We start from the raw sequence: 21,355 nt of genomic DNA, 5'->3' as shown, positions 1-21,355 counted from the left end.
TCCTGTTTCTGCTTAGACGTCATTACGCATTCATGTAGGAATCCGTTAATGCGACATAGCAGAACAGTTTTGTTTCATTTATTATAATTTAAAAAAGAAAAGGGAATTAATGTGTAAATGTGTTTGGAAAGGAGCCGTAAAGTTTCTAAGCGTTGCTGTTAAATGTAAGGAAATGATGGCGCTTGGCTCAGTGTTTGATCTATGCTAACAAAGTTTGCCAACCACACAAGATTATCTCAGCTAACACACACATATGTGGAATTTAGTAAAAGAGCTTGTACTGTTGTTGACTTTTACATGTAGTAGTTTTCATATCACATATAATGATTAGATGGACTTTGACTTGGACATATTTTCCTGTGCCACAGTTGTGAACTATCCCCGCAACAAAGTAGCCACTGTAAAGCTTGCTGGCCAGACTTTTTTTTTAAAAGCAACAAAGTCCAGTTTTGATATAGTTTGTCACTTGTAGCAAAATGTTTCGTTACAGTTTTTTTTTTTTTCTTTTAGTGCTTTGCATTAAAAGAAAATAAGACATTGATTCCCTTTGGAAAAACAAGGTTGCACTCGCAAATGGCTTTGATGACATCACACAAGGCGGCTAATCACTAATCAGATCTGTTTTTGTTCTTGCATTGTTTTTTTTAAACCATTTCCATCCTTCAATGGGGCTGGCCTGATGTGAGATTATCACTGTATGACCTTGACTAATAATATTTAATTGGTATCTTAAGTCAGAGCTCTGATGTGAGAGTGAGAACATGAGAGTAAAGCACCTCTAGCCTAATAGCTTGTAGTTTTGCTAACTACTCTTTGCAATACAGACAGATGATGTATTTGTCTTCATTTTATGCATACAAACACAAAATAAACATATTTAATAAATATACTTTACAGCATATTGCCACGTGCCACTGGTTTAAATGTCAATAAATAGTTCACTTGCAACTCTTAGTACAGATTATTCTGCTGTAAAAGCGAAACCTTCCCCGTTAACATATAGTCAATACACCAATTATTTTATATGTAGTGTAATTGCACTGCTAAATGGCAAATATTATTATAATTTAACCATATTTTCACAGTTATTATAAATACATTTGAAGAGTAGAAATAATAGTTAAATCATCAAAAACAACAATCTCAACTAATACTGTCAGTTTTGGGTGTTGTTATTGTATACTATAACATTTTTCCACAGCTATAACTAACATTGATGTACGTAGGATACAACAGTTTTACAATATGCATGTCATCCAACAGGATGGTAAAAATCAAGTTGGAATATAAATAGATACGTGTCAGTTAAGATCCCTAAAGTGATCGTTGTCTTTATCTGGTTTAGTTTCTCCATTCACAGCAGCATCAGTCAAGACTTTGGAGTCTAAAGGGCTTGCAAATAAAATGTTGGTCCAACGCTTCATAATCAGTGGAAATCTGTAAACGTAGCTTGTCTGCTATGTTGTCCAACAATGCTGGCTGATCGGCTCAATTCTTGTGCCTCCTGTGATGTAATTGACCCAAATGAACATTAGCAGGATGTGGTACTGCTAGGAAACATTTCATTTTGCTAAATCCTGCTGTGAACATTCTTACATTATAACCCAGCTGGGTTTTATTTTCTGGAGGTGACAGCCAGTTCTCCCATTCACCCTTTCATAGCAACGCTATCTCAGTTCATATCTCACAGTGGAAGCAGGAAGTAAACCAACCCTTACTTGTTTGATTAGGACTACTAATCCATTGCTTTTCAATAGAACCAAGAAACCCAAAGGGGAATCAAAGCCAAAGAAAAAGTTGCTGGAGCGTTGCAATGAGAAAATTAAGGTACAACTGAAGAAAATGTGGGTTAAAAGAAACCCAACACTCAACAATAATTTTTCAATCGGACATTTTTAAACTAATAAAATAGATTCATAAATACCTTATTAATCCCTACAAGAGAAATTTGTGTGTGCAGGTAGCACCTAAAATCACAAAAACTAGCACACCAAGACTACAGTACCATAAAACACAATGGTACTTGTGGTATTTATAAATGCACAAGGTCAGCAGGAGGAGGTGTGCTGCCTTGTTGCAGCAGAAATGAAGCCTCTCCTGCATTTGTGTTCTACAACGCAGGCAGAGGTATTATTACTATTGTGAATGATTCTCTGAGCTGTCAGAGAATACTTTTACGCAGCTTCTTCAGATCTTAATCGAAACTCGTGTTGCGCTTTACCACTCCTAAAACTCCTGTTTATGTTGGATTACATAAATAGGTGATGGACCAACTTATTACCTTTTTGGTTTGTAAGGGCATTTTTCTCTGACCCACTTTGAGTCACGTATAAATCACATAGAGGTGAGGGACAAGTGCTTTGATGCATGAGTAAGAATAATTTTATAACTCGTTCATTTGGTGCATTTCATTGACGGAAAATCAGAATGGGAATGACAGAGCTGGAAAACCGCAGTAGTCTAAAAAAGTCTAAGTTTCCTTAAATGAGCTTCAGCCGCTGGTGAGTCATTCATGGAACCTAATTTGCTTAGTCCTAATATGTGACAATGTGTTTGTAAATGATTCATTCTGACTAAAATTCTGCATTGAACTCAAGATCAGTCAGTCGAGTTAAATCACATGTGTCAAACTCGAGGCCTGGGGGCCAGATCTGGCCCACCGTAGCTTTTTATGTGGCCCTTTAGCTTCCAATTTACATCAGTTAGTTTGCAAAATTTACACAAAATCAACAAATCCCGACATCTTTTTCTGATTTTAACTGCAATTTTTTCTTAAAATTGGTCAAAAACATTGGGCTTAAGTGACTGCTGCCTCAGCCTTACCTGATGTAAAGTTATAGTCCGTGGTTGATACGGCGACTGTTAAAAAGTGACTTTTAACACCAGACATTAGCGCAAATATCATAAAAAATTCCTTACAAATATTTCTAGATTAGAGCCAGAAAATCTGTGATTTTTATTCAAAAAAACCACACACAAAAACATGACAAAATCCTGGATGGACTGATCAGTGTGAAAAGATGTTCAATATTATTTAATTTTAAGAAACACTTATTGAATACTGCTAAATATCAATAACAGCTATATACTGATATTTTAACAGTTTAGTGGGTTTTATCAATACATTCTGGCCCTTTAAGTACATTCAGATTTTTGATATGGCCCAAAATGAAAATGAATTTGACGAACCTGAGTTCAATACTTTAACCTGAGAGCCATAAAAGCATCTTGAACATTGATCTGTCTGTGATTACGTCTTCCTTTTTGACCGTTTTCGGTGAGTGATCAGTGTTTTAGTAGACCATGGTGGAATTTGGTCTCCGCTGAATGAGTAAAACTAATCACCAAAAGATAAATGGAATCATGGCCTTTCATCCACTGAGGTGAATCATTCCAGCATGACAGCGCTGCAGCATGCTGACTGATTGACCCTCCAACATCAATAATTCATGAGAGTCACAAATCAGTGTCAGTAAAACCTAACTTTTTTTTTTGTGATGTTTACCCACAACACAGCAGAGAGGACAACAGTCATGAAGCAACTCAATAAACTGTCTGCTTTGGGATGACGAAACACAGATTGCCACTTACATACTGAGGTTATCTTTTGGTGGAATTTTTCTAAGAAATACTCTCCGTGTTTTTTTAGCTACTTTCCCAAAGAATTCCTAAAATGTGGGCAATGTGTGTTGATCATTTATCCTAGCTGGAAATTGCTTAAAGCATGACCTGAGTTAGGGCTAACAAACCATGTGCAGCAGAGAACATGCCCGTCACTTCTTCCTCTGCCTGTTACTAAAATCTAAATTTCAAGCTGCAGAGAAACTAATTATTGTATCACTGAATGCTTTAAAAACAAACCAATCACAATCTCCTGGGCTATAAAAATGATCCTAATATTTATAGTCATTGCAAGTTAATGACCTGTGCTGTTATTTATGGTTCCCATTTATGAAGCAACTAATAAGGTTCTATGCAGCTTTTATTTACTTATTTATTTTTTACATCTAGTTTCATTAAGTTCAGTTTATTGATGTTTAGCATCTGTTTGCACTTGAACAGTTCTAATCAAACTGTATTCCTCCTGTCCAATCTAATTCATGTAAAAGAACTTGTATTTTTCACTAAACGCCCTCATTATGAACACTGTGAATATGTAGTGGCTTTTTAAATCGGCTTTAAACACAGGAGAGCAGCAGGAGCCGGTGCAGGGTTCAGGAAATCAAACCAGCTTCGTGTCAACCTGCGTGTGAGCAGCCTGGTGGTAGTAGATCATTAAGGATTTAATATCACTTATATAGCAGAGAAGCTGTTCTCTGCATTGCTGTTTGATGTTTTTGCACAAATGCATCAGTTTGTAAAATAGCTTTTGTGTTACAAACTTATCCGAGTGGTTCTGGTTGGTCAGGCTGAGTGGACTTTGAGTCTTTAATATTTCAACGTGCTCATTAAACAAACGTTAGCTCTCGCTGGCAACTTATTAAAATCTGATTAGAAATGTAGACTGTAATGGTCTATCACACAGCTGTAAATTTACTTAGGGGATTTGAGATGTAAAGCTCTGGGTTGGTTTTACTTAGAAAGTATTCGAATGCTTCGTTCTGCAAGAGAAGACGTAGTACGTATTCATCTTTTTAAAATATATTATTTCAAGAACAAAAACAGGAAATGCGTTGTAATTTATAGATGTATTCTGACATGTTACCTGAGTGAAACAGCAGTGCACTAAATATTTTGACATACCTATGACCCAATAAAGATCCATATGTGAAGGATTAAACCAGCACAAAAAGAGTCAAATTAAAATTAATCACATTTATTGCATACAAACATTTACCTTTGGGATATTTTCTGACAGCAAAAAGCTGAAAGTGATCAGAGGTGTTACCTGAACAAACATCTCTTATAAAGCGACTATCCTGACCAAATCACACAATAACCCTTCCTCTCAAATCTGCTCAGCTCTTCTCTCTTCAGCTGCAGGTGTAAGGTCTGTAACCCACTGCTTGAAGGAACTAACCCTCTACCTGGATTCTCAAACGTCCCTGTCCTCACATTGATATTCAACAAATAGTTATTCATCATGAAACACTGGAATAACATAATCTTTGCTTAAAATGTCAAAATTGAAACGTGAACCTGCCTACAAAGTATCATTTCATTCACATTTATACCAACTTTCATTCAGACTGATTATATTCATATAACTATATTTGAAGATTATTAAAAGTCTGCTATTTTAGAACAACTTTGAAACACAGTATTTATTTATTTTTTGTCAGCATATTGTCAAAACACATTACTGGAAACGGAAATGCATTACGGTACATCTGGCTGTAAACTTTTGTTCTTCATTGTTCTCCATTACAGGCGTAACAATAATGTGTTGTGCTGGCCTGGTAAGTGATTTAGCGATTTCACAACACGTATTGGTATATTAAGTCACATGTGGTTATGCAATAGAAATGAGCGAGAACTGATCATGCTTCTTGAAGGAGTGCCCCGTTTCTCTGTAGAGTATTTGAACCACTTCCTGAATCCAGTACCAAGGGATAGGAGGGGAAAGAGGAGGGCTAATGGTGGGCATAAACCCAGGAAATGGCATTCAGCTGAATGACCCTGGATATGGCTGCTGTAATCTGTTTAGTTATTGGCAATTTATTGGTTCATGTTTTTGTCGTGCTCTTTTGAAGCTTTTCTTGCATCAATCTCCTAGTTCCAGTGTTGTTCTGTTATCGAACTGCTAACCCCGATGGTGTAGGTCTCTCATGAATCTGTCTGCTGTATGTTCCTCTAATGGCTGCCTAAAGCTGTGGTTTGAATGATTCAGCCTCCAAAGTGAGCATCCTAAATGTGGCTGGATGTGAGTTGTACAACACAGCCGGTATGGTAGTAGTGAGTCACAGTCGGAGCACATTGTTAGTCTTATGACTTATAGTTCCCCTGACCTGGTCAGCTTCCTGCCTCCCAATACTTATTGGACTGTAAAGCACCAGATGATTTTATGAACCGGTGGGAGTAAATGGGGACGGAGTGGAGTGATTCCTCCGTTTGGTGCCAGCGTCCAAATATTCTTGGACTTTGTACCACGCTCCCCTCGGATCTGTTTAGGTTCTTCTAACTTTCGTTCGATGCTTTTTATCAGAATAAGCATTATAGGCGTATAAACCCCAGGATTCAGGAATATCTGGAATGACATTCAGCCAGCTTGATGTGAAATCGCTGTTTACAGTCACTGAACGCTTCCAATGTATATAGTGTGGAAGAGAAAGTCTGTCTGACAGAGAGAGAGGGAGAACCGCCTTGCTCCCTCCCCCCGCTGGAGGCATTCTTTACTTTTATTGGACCTTTGAAATGGTCAGAGTCTGGTCATGTGATCTGTTGGACCAATGGCATAAGGATTTTTGGGAAGCTGTGGGGGGAGAACTGCTTAAACATGCTGAATTCACTGGATGACCTAAACAAGCAACCCTAAAAATATTCTCCTGGCGTCTGCAAAATGCTAAAATGTTGCAATGCTTCCGGACGGTGTGACTTTTTAAACATTTTTCTTGGCTTCATTGTATATTTGTCAACTTTTCTTGCTCACTTTGTGGCGTGTTTGTCCAGCTTGTCACATTTAATTGTATCCAACTCACTTTGTAGGAGTTTGTAGTCTTTTGTCTCCATCATTTCCGCACATCAAACATCCTGTGGACCGCTGATTTTTACTCGTCTTGTTTAGGTTTGACTGCGAGGAACCTTTTTCTGTGACTATATTTGCACACACATGCATTATGCATGAGCACCAAAAGTCAGATGTTGAATCTCTGAAGTGGAAGAACTGGCAAAATTATAGGGGAAAAAATGCCATCATCCCCATTCTCCACCAGCTGTGTTGAAGGGAGACAAAAAGACAAAAAAAAAAGGGGGGTAGCCAGCGCTTTTGCAACAGGATAGAGGGATTGTGATGACTGACATGAAACTATGTGGAAAATAACATTCACTCACCTTGTACAGCAGTAGCCAGATCAGAAGAATCAGCTTTATTATTATTATATGTATGTAAATTGAGAAGTGATTTAATTTAGCTCATAAAAGTCAAAAACATTCAGATTTTTTGATATTGCATTCATGTGTTTTGTGTCTTTTGTGTTTTTACATAGTCAAAGTTTCTTTCCTGCTCTCATTAATGCATTTTTACTCCCTGTTTTAAATATGTCCAACTGAAGGCCAAATCTGGCCCGCGATAGTTTTTATGTGGCCTTCTGGACTCCAGAGGGACGCATAAATAGAACCATGAAGAAAACAGTTGTGTGCCTAAATATTATTTCATCAATTACATCAAAGCAGTTTCATATATTTTGCATAAGTTTAAGATTATTGCAAATTTTCTGCAAAAAGGGTTGAAAATATTGGAGTTACGCGGCTGCTGACTTTCTACTACTGCTACACTGCTGCCTCAGCCTTACTTGATATCAAGTTGCAGTCTGTGCTTAAAGTGGAGAGTAACAAAAAGTCATATTTACCATCTTACATGAGCGCAAAATTTCTTTTAAATTGCTCAATTAGATCCACAAAATCAGCCATTTTCACTGCAAAAAATAAAAACAATATTGAAATCCTGGAAGGACCGATGATTGTGAAAACATGACTTCATTTCAAGAGGTACTTATCGAAGGCAGAGACAGCTCTTTATTAATATTTTAACAGTTTGTTGATGGGTTTTATCAACACATTCTGGCACAACCGGCCCTTTGGGAACATTCATGATCTTGACATGGCCCCTAAAAGAAAACTATCTTGACACTCCTGCCCTATCAATAACACTGTGTGTGTTATTGGGCGTGTTATGAAAATAAGAGCAGTAGAAACGTTTCTGTCTCTCTGAGCCAAAGGGGGAATCCTCCTTGATTACTGGCAGCAGCAGCAGCAGCAGCAGGGTGGGGACGGGAGTGGAAGCCAGGCGGTTACACGGCTTTGGCATTTGCAGCTGCAGTAGTGGGAGTTGCTGTAGCTCTGTAAGGGGACTCCACTGATAGCGTGCGTAACGGTGCCCCCACTCGCTCTGCTCTTATAGATGAGTTATGACTCACATCCCACAGATGTATCTTCTCCCTTTGCAGCCAGCCGTTTACTCTCTGCCACTCCCTGAGCATAGCAGCAAAAGTATTAATCATTACGTCAGAGAAAGAAGCAGCAATCACAGATGACTCCATTTACGAGTTCATCGCGGAGGTGTGAAGGAAAAACGTTTGCTCATCCCTTAGGTGGATCTTCATAGGTCTCTGCGAGCCGCCTGTGCTCCGTCATATGCATTAGGAAATATGTACATGCTCTCAGTGAGCATCAGATAAAACCAAAATTAAACCACTGTATTTTCACCATTTGCCTCTGAATGAAGATTTTACTTGTCATTTACTACATGTCTCTAAGCTTAATTGATTTATATTTGCAGGTTGATAAAGCCAGAAGGGTGGTGCAGAGTCCTGGTGCTTCAGGATGCTGGTGGAGCTGAGCGAGTGGTTCTGGCAGGAGCGGCTGTGGTTTCCAGAGGGTCTGGGCTGGGCTGACCTGGAGGATCGGGATGGACGGGTTTACGCCAAGGGCCGTGATTTATGGGTGGCACTTCCCATCGCGCTGGTATTCCTCATTATCAGGCAAATCTTCGAAAGGTCGGTCCATTTTTCACTCTGTCCTGTGGCCTACCTGTGACCCTCCGCTGTGTTTAATTTAAACATTTACTTTCTCTGTGTTCACACATTTATCCCCGTCTTCCTCTTTTGTTGTTCTTTTTCCTTCTACCTTCTCCTTGCTTTGTCCTTGACTTTCTTGGTCGGCTATCTCTTCTTCTATCTACAGCTTAAAACAGTATTTATATCCCACACAGTCACATATTTCACTTGCTTATGCTTGTCAAGTCACTATTAATTATTAGTTTCATTATATTTATCTTTTGTTACTGTCCCTCTCACTTTCTCTAACGTTGGGAAATGTGATAGGAGAAGCAGCAAAGGAGACAGTTATAACATTTGCATAAGCCTACAGTGACAAAAAAAGCTGCTGCTCACAGTTGCTCATAAATGTGCAATGTTTTTTTATTTAATTATAAAACATACTTTTCTGTCAGACATCCCCTAGCTCCCAACTACTAGATTATTTTTTCCAGCTCCGTTTACATAGATCTCAATGTTTCAAAAATTACATGAATTAAAACCTATTTAGAATAAAAATACAGACAAGACAAAACATGTTTCAAAGGAAACGGTTTCCTTTTTCAATTCTTTGGAAAAGCTATCCTGAATATTTTTTACTTTTGATTTTGATCTTTAGGCTCCTCTAGCTTGAACATTTAATTGCTGAAATGTTCATCCAGTTGCTTAGAAAAAGGTAAAAATCCTCATTGTTTGTTAGATAAAGCCTTAGCTTTTATCTGTGAGGTGTGGAAGAAAATCTTTTCTACTTCCGTCTTTTGTTATGTTGCCAGGTATTTGTTGAATGTAATTAATTAGCTTCCAGATATACCGTGTAAACATCCTGTACCTCCAGTGCACGTCCTGTATAATACTTTCATTTATCTTCTGTGGGTTAGGGTTAAATTTTAGATTGATTTCCATTCATTTGACCTACTTCTTCTAAAAATGTCCTTCCTTTTTAATCCCTTGTTTAATCCCAGGACAGTGGCGACACCTCTGGCCTCTCTACTCGGTGTGAAAGAGACCGTTCGGCTCAAAGCGCCTCACATCCCCTCCCTCGAGTCCTACTATTTTAGAGTGACCAAAAACCCAACACAGGTAACTCTCATGACACCGAGAGCGCTGTAGGATGTGAAGTACCAGAAAATGCCAAGAATCAAACCTCTTTTTGTTGGTTCAGTCTTCAGTAGCAAGCCTTTGCAAACAGACGGGTTATTCAGAAAGACAAATCCAGCGGTGGTTCAGACGGAGGAGGAACCAGGACCGACCAAGTTTGCTCAAGAAGTTCCGAGAAGCCAGGTAAGAACACGAGCATGCTCTTTTCTAGATACATCATTGTTCTTAAGTGTTTATTCGGATTTAGGGCTGGTAAAAGTTAAGCATTTGATAAATACTTCCAAAAGCATTTTTCCCATCTAATGTGACATATCTCCTATGCGATTCAGGTGCGTAACCTGGTTGCAGAGGTGTGTTCAACCTCAAACTAACACTATATTGAAGGAACTTTTGATTCATATCCAGCATTCAACGTACTAAAATTCACAAGTGCGGTCAACTGTTGAGGAAATAAAGTTCTTATTTGTATTCTTTAGCTAAGCTGTAGTTAGCAGGAGCAAAATTGTACAAAGGTATCTCTCAAGAAAAAAGTTGTAAGAATTCCCTTTTTTTTTTATTAAATAATGCCACATTTTTATGTGGCACAAAAACAAAAAAAACAACTAAATATAAAAGTACTTTTATAAGCCAAAGTTGGCAAATATTACTAAATCATGATGTGATTGGCTGATAACCTCCTAGCAAAGAAAACTGACTCCTGTTTTTAAATCATAAAATGCTAAAACAAATGATTTGTTTAAGGACGCCAGTTTATTGAGGTTTTTATTTGTTACGGTAAATATTCTAGTTGCTCTTAATATGTGTACTCATAAAGGTGGAGGAAACTCAGAGGTGATTGATCAGAGTTTCTATGACCCGACATTTTAATAACAGTAGGTAAACTTTGGAGCCCAGCTGTGCGACACGAAGCAGGTTAAAACAACCATTGACCTTAAGCTAACCCGCTGCATATACAAACCAATTTCTGGTTTTAAAAATGAATCTTCTATTTTTAACTTACACTCAGAAACGTGCCGGTCTGCCTTTCTGGCCCGGTTCTCCACAAGCATTTCCAGCTATAGACATATCTAGTACACAGCCTCAGCTGTGTCAGGGACTCTGTCATCGCTTTAGCTGTACTTGTGTTTGCATGTGAGTTATATCCAAGCTGCGGACGATTCGTCTGGTTTGGTGCAGGCGGGTGCACGTGACTGGATGTTTGTCCCTGCCTGGTTATGGTGTGTCTTTCACTGTGTTGGTTGCAACATAAGGACATTATTTCTTTTCAATCAACCCATTGTGTGCGTGCAGACAACAGGGTTTCTGTCTTTCCTGCTTCCCCTCAGCTGATGTGTCCCCTCACTCTCTCACTGTCCTTTTCTCGCTGGGCTTCTGCTGCTCTTTATCTGCTCCAGCTTTCTGTCTGAAGCCTTTTCACCACACCTGTGTGATTGAGCGTTGGGAGCTGTGACCTCGCTCCATCTCTGAAGCAGGACGTTAACAGCTCCTTCTTTTGTCTGGTATTCCTGCCGTTTGATCAACATTTGTCCAGCTTTGTTTTTTTGTGAGTCATTGTTGAACATCAATGATGTATTTCATCAGATTTTTCCCATGTGTGGAAACTAAGGATGAATTCACACAACCCTGTTTAGTCCATTTTAACCAAACTCCAGTTTGCTTGTCTACTTATTCTGGTTTGTTTGGGAAGGGGTGAATGCGCAATCAAACTCTGATGCAAACAGGTTTTGGCTTGAAGAAAGTGAACTCTGGTGAGGTTTTGAAAGCAGATGTGGATTCAAGCAGACTGGAGGCCACTTCAAAAGCAGGACTCGCACTATAGCGCAGGGCATTCTGGGTAAATACAGTAAAAACAAACACTAGCTTACTCCAGCAGGAGAAATGACTCATGTTTTTTTTTTTTTACTAACAACGACTAAAATCTGATGCCACTTTATTTTTGTTTTACATTTTTGTAAAGAAGGACGTTGCTCTCATCTCTTCTTTTGAGGTTTTTGTGTTGTTCTCTTCAGTGGTTCTTTGCGGGTGAACAGGTTTTCCAAACGGTTTGGTTGGTTTGGGAAAACGAACCGCACCAGCTGAGAGTGTGACAAAAGTAGCAGTTTTGCAGCTTCAATTATGCATTTTCTGCTAGACGAGTCACTAAGCATGTTTTCCCCGACTGACTGAAGAGAAAGTGTGTATGTGTTTGTTCTCTTGCAGTTGGAGATTTACCTTTTACCTTCTTGCTTTCATTGCTGGCCTGGCCTCCCTCGTCGATGTGAGTACTGCCTCTTTTCTTCATTTAAACCCACAGACAGTGAGTTTGTCTCCCGTTGCTTTAACTTGTATATTTCTGTAGCTGCCTGCTCTTTTTTCTCTGATAACTTTGCCACTCTGTAGAGATGAAGCCCTGACTCATCCCGGTGCTGAGTCAGTGGATATAAATACACCTGCTGATTTCTGCTGTCTCATTATCCCGTCCCGTTTCTCCTTCCAGAAACCTTGGCTGTACGACACAAAGGAGATGTGGCAAGGCTTTCCTGTGCTGGTACGTCTCTGGGAGGGATGAGAGTAACAAATGTGTCAGATTACTGACTCAAACTGTGCAGCATAAATACAAAATAGGCATTAAATGGTTGTGTAGTGAGGAATTATAGTCATAATCTGGGAATAAAGGTAAAATATTGAGATTATGTTGGAAATCATTTGCTCCTTACAGATTTCTTCTGTGGTTTTTGTTGGGGTTTTTTTGTGACACTTATATGTTCTGGATCATTAAACCAATGTCATTGTCACACCAAAAAACGCCTGAAAAAACACAGAAACTATTTTCAGTTGATGATTTGATTTATTAAGGGAATAAAACAATCCAAACCAACCTGTTACCATGTTAAACAGTAAATGCTTCTTTAATCTAATAACTTTCCAGGAGCTGCTTGCAATGAGAAAACGTTTGTTAGAGCGTTCTAAAGATATTTTGTCCTGCTTTCATGTACTTTCATTCACTATTTAAGCATTTAAAAATGCAGATGACTACAGAACACATTTTTTGATTCATCATTGGGATAATTATCTATTATTACATTTAATTTCAGATTAAATTGCTGCCTCTGTGAAGGGACCTCAAAGCAAATTTTTTTCCGTACGTCTGTTAAAATCCTTAGAAAAAATACATTTGAATTAGGAAGTAGTTAGCCAGGAAAAAATGGCTAATGCATTCCTTATTATCTAAATCTAATTCTTACAGTCTGAATTTATAATATCAGCCCATGGATTTTAGGTATTAAAGGCATCTTTCTTGTTCAGACTCTGCTGCCATCTCAGTATTGGTACTACATGATCGAGCTGGGGTTCTACAGCTCTCTGCTCTTCAGCGTGGCTTCTGACGTCAAACGTAAAGTAAGTGAATTCATTTCGGCAGCAGTGTTCTCTTCTGAGAACAAGTGAAATACATTGCAAGAAATACATTCCCAAACATTTCAGCACTGGAGCCGTGAAGTAAGAGTGGCACAAACATGCGACCCGAACTATTTGTCAAATAAACAAGATTTCAATTTGAAATCTGGAGATGATCTCAAGATCCTGCTTTTTGTGATTTGCAACCCTCTGTGGAGGGTGGAGTCCACACACCAACAAATACTTAAAGTTAGAATTAATGTTGCAGGTGCTTGCAGCATATCTTGTAATATTTGTTTCCTTTTTGTGTGCTGCTATTACATTATGCTCCGAGAAAACCTCAGTAACCTTTGAATGATCTGAGCTGTGACACATCTGTGGACAGCGGGTGGACGTTAGACTGTTGTTACACGTGTGTTTTTCTATGTTTTTGCTGGATTATGCTCTGCCTGCTCAGCTGTGCAGAGCAGAGGAAAAAAAAGTCTTGCAAAAGAGGCACAGCGTGTTCCTCTAACACCACACGTCTAACCGGGGCTCTGAAACCTGCAGCTCCGACGTTACAGTGGCTGTTTAAACCCTCCTTAAAGTAGAGACTTTTAATAAGTCTGGCTAAAAACAACAAAGAATCAATTCAACTCATGTTGTTAATTGTAAATATAACAGTTAGCAATTTATGTTTGGGTTTTTTTTTTCATAGAATAATTTTATTGGATTTCCACACTGATAGCAATAGCACCAGCAATATATGTTTAGGTCTATTATTATTGACTTTAGGTCGGAAACTGTGTGCTTTTTTGTTTACATCGTTTTTCACAACTATTGGTATCACATAACATGAAGATTTTTGTTAAACTTTAATACTTTTATTTATTTTAGATTAAAAAACATATAAAATGGTGGATTAAAAATGGCAGTAAATGTAATCTATGAGATTAAATAGATTAATCTGTTTAATCTATTTAATTAAAAATAAATTATTTTTAATTTATTTATTTTATTTTAATGAATTAAAATCATAAAATAATATTATTTTATTAAAACAATAATTTTTAGTAAAATTACTATTTCACTAAAATGAATAATTTGTCTTTTTTCATAGGGTCATGTAACTCTGAGCGCGTTTTATTCAATAGTGCTTTGTGTTGTAAAGGCTGCAGATCCCTGGTCTAGTCTGAGTTAATCTTAAACAGGATTTAGCTCTAAACCCAACAACCTTTTAACATGCAAAACACATTTAAATGTTCCCTCCTCTCATGACCGGAGCGAATAATTTCCCTGCTTTCCCTTTAGGACTTTAAAGAGCAGATAGTTCATCACGTCGCGACCATCCTCCTCATCAGCTTCTCCTGGTGTGTGAACTACATCCGTGCTGGAACTCTAATCATGCTGGTTCACGACTCCTCCGATTACCTCCTCGAGGTAAATGTCCCTCACTGGATTATTTTTGAATGCCAGACAACATTTTACCTCCAGCGTTTCATCACTACTCCATGGCTTAATTTTCAATATCTGATAAAAGTCTGCACTGACTGGAAACACGTAGATTTATTTGATCATTTTCTAGGTTAAACAAAGTCTTGAATTTTAACAATGAAAATAAAAAATTACCTGTCTGCTTTAAAACGTCATTTCATAGTGATGGATACTACAATCTAGAAGTTTAGGAGATTTTCTTTTTAAAGTTTGAGGATAGCCCATAATATCAGATTAGAAGTGAACCACAGCATCATGTTGTTGCTTTGTGAACAAAGAAGTAGTAAAACCTGACTTTAGTAAATGTTTTCTACTGAAATGCCCATAATGTTGCACAAACACACAGAAAAATGTAGAAATATGAATGGGTTAATTTGGGACCCTGATAATAGACAGGAACCACATCTCATATACTAAATTCATATGTGCTAATTTTATTTATGTGCCACTTCCACGCAGAGGATTATTTGATGCAAAGAAGCTGACACCGCCACCTGGTGTTTGAAAACGTGCATTTCAGTTTTATTTGCTTTTAAAGAGATTAGCAATAATCATTCGGCTCATATGTATCCATTTGTTTGTAAATCATTCTTTTTCTTTTTCCTTTGACAGTCTGCTAAGATGTTCAACTATGCTGGGTGGAGAAACGCCTGTAACTACATCTTCATCGTTTTTGCTGCAGTCTTTATCGTCACGCGCCTCATTTTTTTCCCCTTCTGGTACAAACACACACACACACTTACACGCAGTTTTGATCTTTAGTATAAGTGCAAAGCACGTCTCTTAGATTAATGTAGACTTTGGCTATATTTAAAAAGAGTATTTAATGGATAAAAATGAGACAACATTAAGATTGAAAAGTAAAAGACTAAAAGATTAAAACTGTTCTCACACGTTTTAATCAGCTGAATGTTGATTAAAAGTCCCTCCTCCCTGATCCTCTCTGTGTGTTTCAGGATCATTTACTGGACCTGGGTTTACCCAGTGACCATCTACCCGCCTTTCTTCGGCTACTACTTTTTCAACGGCCTCCTTATGGTTCTGCAGTGTCTCCATATCTTCTGGGCCATTCTCATCATCCGCATAGCAATCCGCTTCCTCACCAACAATGTAAGGAAAACACATATGTAGATACGCAGCTTTTATTTTGTGAACAATATTTAGATTCACTGTACTTCCTGTTTATGGAAATGGAAGAAACGGTAAATGCAGGGAGAAAAAGAAAGATGTCACAATTGTGAAATAGTTTCTGAAATTTGGAGTGCACACTATCAGTGTTAAGAAAAGTTTTCATTAAACCGCTGCTTGCTTAGGTGTGCCCTATGTGAAGCTGCTGTATGATCGGAATATGCAGAGTTCACTTATTCAGGTTGGGATAGGAGCGTCTCTGTTTTGCCTTGCAGTTCTGTTCAAATGCTGCTTTCAAGGCTGATGCACTTCTAAGATGGAGGTGGTCAGATTAGGATCACAAGATAGAGCCACCATAGAGGAAGAGGCTGAACACAGAGTGCTGCTGTCACTTCTCTCTTATTGCAGCACGGCTTGACTGAGTAAAAGTGCACAGTGACATAGCAGAAGGCTTGTCACTGTTAGAGGTTTCAGCCTTTTGCACCTGGATACAGTAGACAAGCCCAAATGTATCATCAGTTGTGGTTCATTGCAAAGCTAGGATTCTTATTAACTTGTGTTGTTCCATATTTCACACTATATAGCTCTTAATCCACCACAATTTCTTTATACTTTGCTTTTAATGAGCTATTTTTGTATTTTTTATAAGTTGTCTTGATCAATTGTTCACCAAGCTTTCCAATGGTCTTCAAAAGTTTATTTTAGACAGATTGGTCTAGTTCTTTTGAATTTAGTGTGGAATTTGTTCCTAATAAAAAGGGAATGTGGACAAGTAAATAAAAATAGAAGAAAGGTAAGACTAAAAGCACATCATGAGCCGGTAAATAGTACCTGAAAGTCATATTTAATGTCTTTGCAGGATGGAAAGACAGCTGATATGTATCATGCATCAGGTGTCCATTTACTGCATGACAAGAATCAGTTTTACAATAAATGCCATCTCAATGCACTTTACAATGCAAACAAATCCAGTTTATGTCCAGGGATGTAGAGATAAATAATGAAATCAGATCCTGTGGCATATTTAGTATTGTTAAAGTCTAAAGATATTTTCCTAAATACCACAAAATGTTTGCTCTATTTACTATCCACTGTTTGAAACTGACTAGGAAGCCTGCAAAACTGCCAACAAAACTGTGAAATGCAGATAAAGGCAGACTAAGAAATAAAGAAATGTCAATAAACATCCTAACTGACTGGGTTTTAATCTCAAGATTTTACTGATGTAATTAGCAAATATATTCTTTAAATACAGATGCGACAGAACTGTTTTGGGGATTTTTTAAGACTACGTTCAGCTTTCAGATTGTTCAGACTGTCCTAAACAGTCTCTCACGTCTGCGTTTTTCTTATTCCCAGGAAAAAGTGGACGACGATCGGAGCGACAAAGACGAAACAGACGAATCAGAGGAAGAGGAACAAGAGGCAGGGAATAAAAAGCACGGACAGAAAAACGGGCCCATGCAGAACGGCCACACGGTCCACAACAACAACCACAGCAAGACAGAGTGAAACGTGTGAGAGCAGGAAAGAAAGGACTCGTGTGAAAAAAGGACAACAAAGAAGACGAGATGGCATTCCCTAAAACTAGGAGATTCAACACTGTTACTTTAACTCAGACATACACATGCTCAGTCAAACTTTTAGAGAAACACAAGTATCAAGATTGACACTACACGAAGTGGCACTGCTTTTGCTGTGTCAGGATAAAGGAAATCACGTATCATCGTCTTTGTTAGATGTTTGTCCAACAAACCTGTCAGTGAGACAGGAGAGAACATGAAGAGGTTCCAGGTGTGGAGGAGAAACAGGAAGGTGCTGCTGCTGCTGCTTCTACTTTAGCTTTCATGTTTTAACGGTGTGCCTTAGAGCCAGCTGGTAGCTGCCAAAAAGCCATTTTATGGCTTTCTGCTTTAAAACTGCTACTTTGTTACGTATGTCTTTTTTTTTGTGCTTTGTTTTGCAATCACAAAGAGATCAAAATGAAGTGAGAACTACTATTAGGAACGTGAGATACTGGGGCATTCCTTTGTCTATGCAACAACATTTCTGTTAGGTATTATGATGTCTTTGCACATAGATATGAAGGAATATTTTGCAGTCAGTGCAGCCTTGTGCCATTTATGAAGTTCTCTGGTTTCTGTTCCGTCTTTGTCTATCAAAGCTCAGTTTGTACAGTTAAGTGACGTCTCACCTCTTACTTTTTAAGAAAACTTAAAGCAATAGACCGAAATGAGCGCTCAGCTCCAGCAATGACAGCTGAGTGTGTTTGACACTCAGAACAGAGCGTGATGATGCTGCCCACTGAAAACTGATGACTCAGCATATTCTTTCTGAGGAGAGGTTTCTCCGTGGAAGTAGCCGGGTTTTCCAGAGTTAACTTTAATAGGACAGATTTCTTCAGCTGACTGCCTGACCTTTGAGGTTACATTCATTAACCTGCAGGAAATGAAAAGTGTTGATCTAGATTAATGATTATGATTCTGTTTGAAAAGGTTTACAATTATGGTCTTTAATGTTTTTAGAAATAAATTTGTTGTTTTGGGGTTTTTTTAAGAGAAAGTTCTAGAAAGAAGTATCTCATCTGTGTCGTCACGCATTCATATATTTGTACGTCAAGTGCCTTATTTGTAATGAACGAGGAATTCTCCTGTCTTCATGTTCTCTCCTTCACATCTAAGCCCCAAACACATCCTCCTCCCACTACTGCATCCACCACTTCCCTTCATTAAACACCACTCTCATTCCACTACTACTAACCCCAACCAACCAGCAAACATGATGCAGAAAAATGTCTGTGGCCTGATTACAGTGTTATACAGTATTTTTTATTTTGTACTTTTCTTTTGTTTAATGACGCCTAAATGTTGTTAATGATGATAAAAAAAAATCACAAAGGAAATGTTCTGGAGTCATCTGTGTCTAAATTGTGTCTCTAAAGAATCTACACACGACACACTGACACAAAATTGAAATAACATTTAAAAGAACGTTTTTAGCAACACTGCACTTAAATTTATTTTTGGCAATCCAGTGTTTTAAAACTGAGTAGAGACATACAGTGCTAGCTGCTTTTATGGGCATCCCTGCAACTCCCACAGCCTTTGGAAGAGAAATTGACCCAGAGCATCACAGATCCTCCACCATACCTTACAGTGGGCTTGAGGTGCTTTTTAACATATTCATTCTTTGTATCACGCCAGATCAACTTAAACTGGTTGTTCAATCAATCAAAACTTTATTTGTATAGCACATTTCAGCATCAAGGCATTTCAAAGTGCTTTACATCAAATCAAACACAAAGATACAATGCAACATAGAATCAACAATAAAAACACAACATTGTTGCAGAAAGATTCAATCTTTAAGCCACTTTTACTTTTTAAACGTTTGTCATGTTGCAACACAGATTTTCCTTGAATGGAAATGTCGCACTGGATTGTATTTATTTATTTATTTTAATTTTGTAGAAAACATTGATCATTTTTCTTCCTCTCCACAGTTATATTTTGCTTTGGTTTGCCACATAAAATCGAAATAAATAAACTGAAGTTTGGAGTTCCTACAAAAAAAAAAAAAGTTCAAGAAGAGTACTACAAGACAGAAATTTCATGTATATTTTCACCTACAGGTAAAAATTACTGGATTACTCTGTAAATAAAATGTAAATAATTATTTCGTGCTAAGTATGTAGTTCTATGTGCTCTTTTAGATCTTATGTAAAATCTACTGCTAAATTAGAACATCTACTGAACAACTCTGAGTCATTTCACTGGAAACACAGTAGATAAGTCATTTTTGCCCACTTTTATAGAAATCAAACCAACTAACACCATGACATCAACCTGAATCACTGTTTTGTGCAGAACTTCAGGCAAACCCTGAAGCCATTCTAACATAAATTCAGTTTTGCTGCCCTTACATTCCAGATATCTCAAATTGTTTTACGACTAGACGTTTTAGCGATTTAAGATATCTCTAATTACATTCTGACCAGTCGAAATGACGTCAGATTTACCATCGAGTTGAATGGAGACTTCAATTCAAGATATCTACAATGAATTACTGACTACCTGAAATACACATTTCAGATATCTACAATTAAATTATGACTAGTCATAAAGTAAATTCAAGATATCTAGATTTTAGTTTTGACTAGTCATAATTCTAACTAAAGATATCTCAAATGACAACAAAATTTAAGATTTCTTAAATATATTTTTGGATAGGAGCTATGTAGGTTTGACTGCTGAAGACTAAATTATAGACATCTTAAGATCAATCAATCAAATTTTATTTGTATAGCACATTTCAGCAGCAAGACATTTCAAAGTGCTTTACATCAAATCAAACACCGCAAATAATGACTAGATAAAACTAAATTAAAGATATCCTGAATTGTAATTTTGACTAGTCAAAATTCCTTTTAAGATAGCTCTAAATGAATTAGAGACATCTTGAATTACACAGCTTTTCTATTTAAGATATCTTAAATTAACATTCTGACGAGTCAGAAAGACATTACTGATATCTTGAATATGTATTCTGTATAGTCAAAAGGTCCCTGACTTAAATTTGAAAGTTTAATAAAACAAAGAAAAAATAGAAAAAACAAAAAAAGATGTGATGCACAACTTTCATGTTGAAAATGCTTTGACAATAGCAATTTTAGCTTTTCAAAGCTGTTTTTCAGTGCATTCGGTTTGTTGGAAATGAATAAACGGGAAATTCTTTCCAGATTTGAGAAGCAGTCTTATGGTTCATGAAGTTTTGTGTTCTCCGCATATCCAACATTGCCAAGTTCTTTTTATGTTGTGGCATTTTTGTGCAAGAAAACTGTTTGGACAGCAGGTCAGTTTGGAATTTTAGGGGAAAGCCAGTAGTGCACATCATCCCACAAAGCTTTGCAATACACACATTCATAGAAAAGATGATCAGTCGACTTGATATCACCGTCACAAAATAAACAAGTGCAAATCGAAGTCTAAGGAATTCCTTAGAGGGGTAAAAACCTGAAAAGATTTTAAGGTGGACTTCCTTGGGTTTTAGAGGAAGATTTAAATAATTTGTTCTTCTTTTTACCCTTTGAACCCTTGAAAAGAAATGCGATATAAAATATGGATTTGACACAAAAGGAAACAAAGTACTAGTAAAGCGTTCCCTAATTTTTGAGTTTTTTAGTGTATTATCTGTGATACTGTCCATTAATCAGAAGTCCAGGTAGATCAAGGGATCTGTAATCATAAAAACATTTAGCTGTGCCTAAAATATTTGGGGGAATAGCTTTAATAATTTTATGAAATTCACTTTTATTTATCTGCAGGTTATATTTAACACTAAAGTCTTCAAAAGACATAACCCCTCTATTATTTAATAAATGCATCCCAGACCAAACACCTTGTTCTAGCCAATTATGTGCAAAGATTAATTTATTATTCATTTTTATGTAACGGCAATTCCACAAGGAAGTATTGTGTGGGCTATGGTTATGTTTATAGATTAATCTCCAATATAATCAAACTTGATGGTGAAAGAAGGAATGTTTAAAAGGCAGTTTTGTAACATCAAAGTCACATCTAAGAAGAACA

The 21,355-nt window shown here is 37.4% G+C and overlaps 1 protein-coding gene across 1 annotated transcript in view; it reads left to right on the top strand.

The window, feature by feature from the left end:
- LOC122830574 (ceramide synthase 2-like) overlaps window positions 1-18,994 on the top strand; it is a 19,604-nt gene extending 610 nt beyond the window's left edge. The window contains exons 2-11 of the mRNA XM_044116006.1: window positions 8,438-8,654; window positions 9,656-9,773; window positions 9,856-9,974; window positions 11,991-12,048; window positions 12,268-12,318; window positions 13,077-13,169; window positions 14,457-14,585; window positions 15,252-15,358; window positions 15,596-15,749; window positions 17,127-18,994. Of these exons, the coding sequence (XP_043971941.1) occupies window positions 8,482-8,654; window positions 9,656-9,773; window positions 9,856-9,974; window positions 11,991-12,048; window positions 12,268-12,318; window positions 13,077-13,169; window positions 14,457-14,585; window positions 15,252-15,358; window positions 15,596-15,749; window positions 17,127-17,279 (1,155 nt within the window). The 5' untranslated portion in view covers window positions 8,438-8,481 and the 3' untranslated portion in view covers window positions 17,280-18,994. The remainder of the gene's footprint in view (window positions 1-8,437; window positions 8,655-9,655; window positions 9,774-9,855; window positions 9,975-11,990; window positions 12,049-12,267; window positions 12,319-13,076; window positions 13,170-14,456; window positions 14,586-15,251; window positions 15,359-15,595; window positions 15,750-17,126) is intronic.
- The last annotated feature ends 2,361 nt before the right edge of the window (window positions 18,995-21,355 follow it).

The sequence above is a fragment of the Gambusia affinis genome, linkage group LG05 (genome assembly GCF_019740435.1).
Source record: "Gambusia affinis linkage group LG05, SWU_Gaff_1.0, whole genome shotgun sequence".
Lineage (NCBI taxonomy): Eukaryota > Metazoa > Chordata > Actinopteri > Cyprinodontiformes > Poeciliidae > Gambusia > Gambusia affinis.
The sequence above is the reverse complement of the archived record's forward strand: the minus strand, read 5'-3'. Positions and strand labels throughout refer to the sequence as shown.